This window comes from Periophthalmus magnuspinnatus, chromosome 14 (assembly GCF_009829125.3).
Source record: "Periophthalmus magnuspinnatus isolate fPerMag1 chromosome 14, fPerMag1.2.pri, whole genome shotgun sequence".
Lineage (NCBI taxonomy): Eukaryota > Metazoa > Chordata > Actinopteri > Gobiiformes > Gobiidae > Periophthalmus > Periophthalmus magnuspinnatus.
In genome coordinates this window covers 11414105-11422944 of record NC_047139.1, presented here as the reverse complement: position 1 = coordinate 11422944, position 8840 = coordinate 11414105, and the positions used below count along the sequence as shown (strand labels likewise).

At 36.2% G+C, this 8840-nt stretch overlaps 1 protein-coding gene across 1 annotated transcript; it reads left to right on the top strand.

Annotated features, from left to right (window-relative positions):
* Positions 1-1040: 1040 nt before the first annotated feature.
* Positions 1041-6898, top strand: arl10 (ADP-ribosylation factor-like 10; the record flags this gene model as incomplete). Its single annotated transcript, XM_033977734.2, has 2 exons — positions 1041-1217; positions 6092-6898. Coding segments are annotated over 2 exons (351 nt in total), but the record flags the coding sequence as incomplete, so codon positions are not given.
* Positions 6899-8840: the final 1942 nt, after the last annotated feature.

Genomic DNA, 8840 nt, shown 5'->3' with positions numbered 1-8840 from the left:
TAACTAGGCCACTCGTTAGCTCCTTGCAACGTTTCCATGGATACACGAAAAACAAACAGCTCATTTCACACAATCCAACGGTCCCCAACTTCTGTCTTGTTAAGTCCACAAGCTGCACTTTTTAGTTTTGTTAAAATCAAAAATTTTAAAAAAGGAGAACGCCCTTTGTTTTTGGTGCTGTACATTATAAATATGTTAATTCATATTTTAAAACACACTGTAAAGACCCTGCACTGGAGAGGAACCGACAGTTTGCCCTGAACGAACAGTGTTTTTTCTGTCCCAGCGCTTACCAAACCTTTTCGGCTGATTCCTACTTGGAACCGAGTTTCAGGGCCCAGCTCTACTTTGAATAGATAAAACTTGTCTATTGAGATATTATTTAGTTTATTTTTTCTTTAATAAATAGTGTATAGAGTATGAATTGTATATCCGAGTAACAGTATTTAACCAAGTGATTTATATTGCCCATGTTGTTGATGCAGTTTAACAACACTATATTACAATGGCTTAAATAAGCGTCAAGTTTTGTTGCACCTAAATCATGTTCTGGTGCACCCAAATGAAAATCTAATACTAGAATGTTGTGACTATGAATAAATTTTATTTCTTTAGGGACACATAAAAAAAATATATAATTTAACTGAGCTAATTTGAATTTTAAAAACACAAATGGACAGTAATATAAAATATTTTCTTGGAATAAAGTAATTCCATTTTTATCAGGAGGCTATGGATGTGTTAGGACAGTAAGAAATAACTTTGGACCTCAGCAAACAGTTTAAAATATACCAGTTATATTTTTAATACAGTAAAAATCAAGTACCACGCATTTAAGGTACATATTTGTCCATACTTCTAAGCACACTAGCATTTGGAAGATTTCAGTTTAAATGAAAAGAAAAAAGTTCCATAGACTTTTATTAACACAATGCTTTTGATATTTTTGACGTCACTCAGTATTAATCGTCATAACAATGTGAACCCAAACTTTTAATGGTAATTCTAATTCTAATAATGTCCTACTGTTTTGGTCCCCAGTTGGCGGTGGGGAGGACTTGCGTGGGTATTGGAGTGAGTACCTCGGGAGGACCCACATTCTGGTCTTCATCGTGGACTCTTCAGACTGGACCAGGCTTCCTGTGGCTAAATCTGAGCTACACCGGCTCTTGAAGGCGGGGCCACAGCTGCCGGTTGTCGTACTTGCAAACAAACAGGTGACAAACAAACACTCACTACGTTTACATTCACGCCAGGAAAACCGGATAACTGGCCTAGTCCAATTTAAACTGAACTTTTAAAATGCATGTAAACCCAGGAAATATGCTTGGAAAACTGCTTGGAAAATATTAGACTTGTGTTTGGACGTGTACTCAGTCATTTTAGATTAACAGCAATGACAAACTATGACATCTCCACCTTGTTTATTTTGGTCCACTCGTTATGTTGAAACAAAAATGAAACTTAAGGGAGCGTCAATGCATATGTGCTGCGGGGAGCAAATAACTTGTGAGTAATGAAGCTCTTGGCAGGTCTGAAAATAAAGTAGCCAGGGTAAATGAGATGTCACTTGCACTTATCTATTTCTACCAAAAGTGTGTTATTTTTATTAGTAGTAGTCTGTAGCTGCAAAGTTTTAGCACTAATGATAAATTACTAGACTCCCCTGAATGTCTCGTAGCCCCCATTCACACCTATTCAGTTCTTTGACCTGCACGGAGACTGGGACAAGAGTGTTCTGACAAGTTTTGGGGCAAAGACAATCTGAATCTGGTTGTTTTTTAACATTGTTTATGAGACTGGACAAATACTGACTTTATGTTATATTGTTGTCCTCTCATTAAAAACATACATGGAGTTATATTTTGCATTTCATTCAGGCTTGATTCATCAGTCAGTTAATCCAAAGTCATCTTCTTTGCGCTCAGAAATGCTTTGTTTGCATTTTGCCCAGATTGTTGCGTCATAGATAAAACTCTGGACTCCACCTCTATTAGCATAGCATTCATGATTATTTTCTCATTGTTCACTCTCATTGCTGTCAGCAGAGGGAGCTCCAACACTTCATTGGAAAACGCAGACATTATTTTAAGTTAGGAAATTGTGAAATACTTATCCCAAAATCACCAAAAGCATGTTTAGAAGGGACTTGAAGCCACATGAATGTATAATATTTGTCATTTAACAAAAATCCTCCTGTGAGCTGGAGGGAGGCCCATCCCTCATCTTGGCTGTTTTCCAGAGATGATCTATGCACCTGCACAGGATAAACACATATTTCATATTTCAAAGTCATATTTCACAGAAAGAGCTCAGGGCAGAATCCATCACCTCAAATCTGTTGCCTTCTGATAAAGTTTTCACACCCCAATGGCATTTTGGGGGTAGGTCGAATTGCTTTTTGTGGCAATAAATTGACGTATATTCTGGGGTGGGTGGAGTAGCGAAAAATTGTAAAAGTAACATTGATTTGAAATAATAATAGTGGAAGTACAAAGTAGTGGTCCAAGAAATGACTCAAGTAAGTAACTTAAAGAGTAACTGTTGGGATGTAGGATATGATTTATATTTTGATGTTAATGTAGCTTGAAGCACTAAACACTAAAGGGCGCATATTATGATATTTTCTGATCTGAGTTATAATGTTGTTTCTTATCAAAAACATACCTGGAGTTGTGCTTTGTTTAACACACAAACCCTCCATATTTAGGCATAGTTTGTCTCTCAAACAGAAAACACTCTGTTCCACCTTGTGATGTCACGAGGTAATACAGGAAGTGATTCACTGTGTTTTAAATACCATACACCTTCACTAGAGTCATTTAGATAATTTCAGCCAGTCTTCATGACATCACAAGGTGGAACAGAGCATTTTAAGCTTTGGAAAGGTAGACAGATTAATAATAAAAGTTTGCTCAAACGTGTGAATGAAACAAAACTCAACTTCAGGTATGATTCTAATGATGTAGCACATTATAACATGGCTAAAATATAGGACCTTTAAATAACAATAAGATATTTTGTAAACTTGGTATTTTCAAAGGATAGACACAAAAATGAGAATAACTAAATCATATCTGAAGGAGTGGTACAAGAAACAAATGTTCAAATCATTTAATATTGTTGTCAACATAAGGTTTTTGTCAGACCTACTCCCCGTGGGAAGAGTAACCAAAATGTTTACTCAAGTAAGAGTACTATTACACCAATAAAAAATATTACTCAAGTAGCAATGAAAGTATGTTGCTAGTAAAGTATACCACCCACCTCTGCATACATTTGTTCAGTAAATGTGCACAGCATAACGTTTTTTAATGGGGTTGAGCAGCTTGTGTCACAACGGTAAACTGGACTCAAATGCAACACGAAGTGAACCGTCAAATGTTTCAAACTACAACAGAAAGTGTCCTTTAAGCAGGTAATTCAGAATATGCTAAATCAGGGACTAAAGAACTGAGGAATAAAGTCTTATTTAATGTCAACGAAAAGCTCTTCCACACGGGATTCAAATGGGGAAACAGGCTGGACCAGTAAACTCAGGAACAGGTAACTCCAACAGATATAAATGCAGGCACAGAATTGCAGAAATGCAAACAACAGAGTATATCAGAGGAGCTTGAAAGTTGCTCTTGTCTAGTCAACAATCTAGCAAGAACTAACTGAACAGAAGCAGTATATATAGGCTACCCTGAGCTGATTAGCACAATGAGAGGCAGCTGCTGGGAAACCAGGGAGGTAACAAAAGAAGGGCCGGAACAGGCTGAAAAATGGAGCCGGACTGAGGAAAGAAAACAAGCAAACAGGTAGAACTATGACAGCTTGCTTGTCTTTATGGAGATTGTTTTGCTTTGCCTGGAATGTTCCACAGTTACAAATATTTTTATTGCTAGAAGATACTTGAAAAACATGCATTATTACTGTGAATATCTTTGCCTCTGCATAGATCTGATCCATAACTTGGCCTGGTGGGACCACAACCACAAGCATGCAGAAAAAAAAGTCACACAGTGCACCTTTAAATGACATCTTGAATTGTGTAGGTTTGATTTTAGAGATAATTATTTCCCAGAGAAGTAATACTTTGTGCTGACATCACGCTGGGGGTGTTCTGCATGTATGTCTATGGCAGAATGTTCAGCATTACCATGGTGGCACAATGACACATTTGCAGCCAAAAAAGTTGTAAATCTGAAAACTCAAAAAAAAATACAAAAATGGATTTAAACAACACATTTTCAGGAGCCTGTGGTAAATGCGACTGTTAATGGTCCTGTTAAGGTTTTCAACAAAACAAGTGAAAAACTGTTGGTTGATGCTAACTTGTGCTTGTCATGTTATTTGAGAGGGACTTGTTGAACAGCACACATCTCACCTGTTGCGGTTCCAGCTAAATGAGTTCTCAACGGTCAGATTGTGTTAAAACAAAGCTCAAATTAAAGTCTAACAAAGTCTCAGACAGAGCAGTGCCCCTAGTTAGTTCATACCCCCAAGGAATGTTGAAGACATCATCTGCAAGTATCAATTTTCTTCTGGAAATTTCTTACTTCACAGGAATCTATAAATCAAACGTGTTCTGAATTCAAATTATTTTACTCTAGTGTAGTGTGTAAATTTTTAAACAAAAACAAAAAATCAGCAAATGCATGATAGTCTTCTTCTCCTCATCTCCTCCAGCTTTAAGAACACAGAGTGGCGGTAATGATAAACCCAGTAGGTGTGAGTGGGCGGAGCTTCTTTTGATTTACCCACAATGCACCTCTACAGCATCTTTATTGTGCGTTTTAACGAGGGGGTGGTTTACATTTTTGAACATTGCGTGGGACAGAAAGCGTGACGTTTCATTCACACAAATTACACACGAATAATCACTCCCTCTGTCTGACTCATAGGGGATAGTTACAAGGTGCTGTGACTAATATGTGGGATGTTTAGTAATTATTTATGTACTACCCACACTACACTGCTGGTGGTAAGGTACTTCTACTGATGGGTGAAGTGTCTTGCCCAAGGACACAGTGATAGCAGGCACTGGACAGAGCTGGTGGGCGAATGCACCAATCTGTTTACTTTATTCAAAGGTGCATTATGTAACTGTGCTAGTGGAGGGTCTGCAGTCTGTTTGATGATTCTTTTTTTTTTTTCTTTTTTTTAGCATAAACATACCCATCATTAAATAAATCCAAGATAGATGCGCTTTAATGCAATACTGTCAAATATCCAGGCACATCAACATCTCCATGAAGACAAGCAGTTACATAGTGCGCCTTTTAATATCATTTTACCCTGATTTTGGTCTTCACATAAAGCATTTCTTATTTTCTTGTAATTTATATGTGTGTATCTGTTATTTAAAACAGCACAGAGTAAGATTTCTGGTAGTGTACAGGCTATCTGCATGTTACTATAGAAACAGAAATGTAAAACTTCAGAACATTCTCCATGGAGATAGATCAGTTTATGTCATTTTTGAGAATGTTGGAGGCAAATTAAGAAGGTAACCAGGTTTCATAGCTTTTATTAGAAAAGGTTACAAGCCAGGTCTATGAAGAGATGAGCCCCCTCAGAGCAAGGGAGCATGTTTTTCAATGTTTATAGTACAGTTAATAAATTTGAATATATACCGTAGATGTTTTTGGTTTTACCTTTTAGCAAGACTCACTGGTTTAACGTGAGTATGTAGGTAACTTTGATAAAGAATAGATTTTTGTAGGGCACTACTTGATAAAAAGTTATTGATTTGCCTTTAAAAAGTTGGTCACAAACTTAAGGAAGGGTCAATGAAAGTGAATCAAGGAAATGTAATACTAGAATATGATATTGTGAGACCTATTGTGCAAAATTGACTTTTTAGAGCTTCTCATTTTCTGTCTTGAAGTTGTCTTTAGAGTGATTCATGCATGTTTGAGTAATCATTATTCTCCTGCATGCGAGACATCATTGCTCCCACGTACTTCCTTCATTCACTAATTTTATTTTCTGAATCGGTGATACGCGTAGGATTTGTAATTGCCAAAGATTATAACTATATAGCAGACGAAAGAGGAATATGTGTTTTTTAATACTAATTCTTTCTTCTGTTTTCTTCTCCCAGGACAAAGCCGGAGCAGCCACTATCTCTGAGCTCAACGAGGCCCTCTCTCTCGGCCGTGTGTCTGAAGAACGCAAACTCTTTCTTTTAGCGGCTCAATTCAACTCGGATCCTGCCCCAAAAAACTCCACACAAGGACTAGAGACCTTCCAGGACCTGCTGCTGCAACTGGTCTGACACAGGTCCTCGACAGGCACAACAAAATCAAATAAATTTATGAAGTATTGTAAAAAACATATTTACTATTTTAAAGGTAATTGGTGACAGATTTGGACACACATATAAGACTATGAACAACCATCTACAGACTTGTATCATAATGTAGCAAAAATGAATGTAGATCCGCTGTAGACTTGGTTCGGTCCTGTTCTAGTCTTGGCTTAGGTCCTGGTCCACTAATCTGTTATCTTGGTAATATCGATCTGGAACAGGAGATAATTTTTGGCCAATCACAGCAGTCTTTTGACATGCTTCAGTAATAAATCAACAAAGTTTTTGGCCTTGCTACCTTGAAAATATTAATAAAATGTTTGTCAGAAAATAGGCAAAATTTTTTCTAGTGTTGTCACAATAATACAATTTTAAACTTGATTTTGATATTAAGGAATACCAGTACTATGATTGTTAAAACACTCTTTCTTTAGACCAAGTCTGTCCAAACTATGGCCCAGGGGCCAAATGCGGCCCTCAGACCAATATTTGTTGGCCCTCATGCCTCCTCCTAAACTGGCCCAATTGATCAGGAAGTATTTTTACTACAAATTGAAGAGATTCTACCTCTATAACCTGAATAACATCACATTGCATTGTGACACAGACCTAAAAATAATCTTCCAAGTCTTATTAAAGGTACAATGGCTCGGTTAAACTTGTGTTAAATCCACCATTTGACTCCCTGTATCGGCACTGGTCTGTGGCCCTCGGCTTCAAATGGGTGTCAGTATCACTCAATGAAAAAAAGTATTGACACCCCTGCTTTAGACAATAGAAATGTGATTTTCAACATTACATAATAGTACTTTCTTTTATATTACCATGTGGTCCTATATCTGTGTAATCCCTCAGTCGTCCAGGTAGGTTCCATAGTGGTCCCTGGGCGTATACTGGTCTATGTGTCTTATACTTGTTCTGAGACAGTTCAAAATCATTCTAAAGTTATTCAGATAAGGCTAATTACCTGCTCAAATGAGTATCTAGTTTCGGTACTAGTTCTAGTATCGATAAGTATCTGATTTTCCACTTTTGACAACCTGCTTTCTGACCTGCACCAAATGTTGTGTAGATTCAAACCTCACAACAATCCAACTGGCAGCACAAACAAAACTTTAATTAGGCCAGGACTAAACCAAGACTAGAACAGATCTACAAGTCTACATCAGGACCAAACTGGGACAAAAACCAGAACAAATGTCAACGCACACATACGACAAGGTCAGAGTTTAGTTTCATGACTAAACACAGATTTGTGATGGAGACTTTAGGGCAGCTGGGATCATCCTATTGATGCTACTGATGCTATTTATTTTTTAGCAAATGGTCAAAATGCCAATCCATGTTCAGCTAATAAAACTTTTCTTAGTTTGTATATTTGCCAAGGATGCCATTATTAGTGGAATGCATTCTGTCCCATACATTTTAAAAATTGATTGGTAATTTTTGAATGTAAAATTTAAGGCTGAAAAAGGACGATTATTGGGTCAAAGGGGAATGGTAGTTTTTTAGAAATATGTTTTGTATTATTGTTGTTGTGAACATGTTTAAAAAGTAAAACTCGAATAACTTGATTAACTTGAATAAAATGTAAATGTTTTCTTTTATGTGCATGTTTTAAATTTTTATGTTTTGTTTTCACGTTGACTAAACCTTTGTCCATTTCTGCAATTTGTACAGTGTAAATTTAAATGTATTTTATATGTTTCTGGATCATTGGATTTGTTTTGAACTGGTTGTAGCTGCTAACAACATAATTGAGACTTGTGCGTGTTTTGTGTTCTTTTTCTGTTTCAAAGCAATGTTTACTGTAAATGCACCAGCTATGTAAGATTGTACAATATATTTTATTATCTTATATTAAACTCATAGTGTATTTTACTATTTAATTACAACCACAGCAAACAAAAAAAAACTGTCTTCTAATATGACTTGTGGGTTTTAATTTGATAAAATGTTTTTCATTAAAGTAACAAATGGACCCATCACTGTATTGTGTTGAGTAGTTACTGTTTAGAGCTAAAGATCCCATTCTTAAAGGCTTTGTACTCAATTATTTCATGTTTTTGAGCTAAATTTATCTTGCCCCAATGCAACTCTATTGTATATGCAACTTGAGGTCTACATCTAATTTTAAAGCATTTTATTGTCCAAAAAGGAAGTGTGTTTCAGCATGCTAGTTGCTGTAGATTTACCATGACAACAAAGCAAATGGTCTCAGTAAGTTGTGAAAAGCACTTATAAACTCATTGTGGTGAATAATTAGGATTTTCAGAATGCATACTGTAAGTGAGGAATAACTTTGGGCCACTGCAAACTGTTTTAAATGAACCAGTTCTGTGTTTCATGTTTTAAAAACAGTAAAAATAAGTTAGAAAAAAATCTACCTTCAATTTTCATATTTGTCTAAGATATTGTTATTAGTGGAAAGACGCAGTAAGGAAAATTATGCGTTCACATTATAGAATTTGATTATGTCATAATTTAAAGTGGAGTGCAGGGGTTTTTGGAAATGTGATGTTGAACTTTATCATTACTTCTT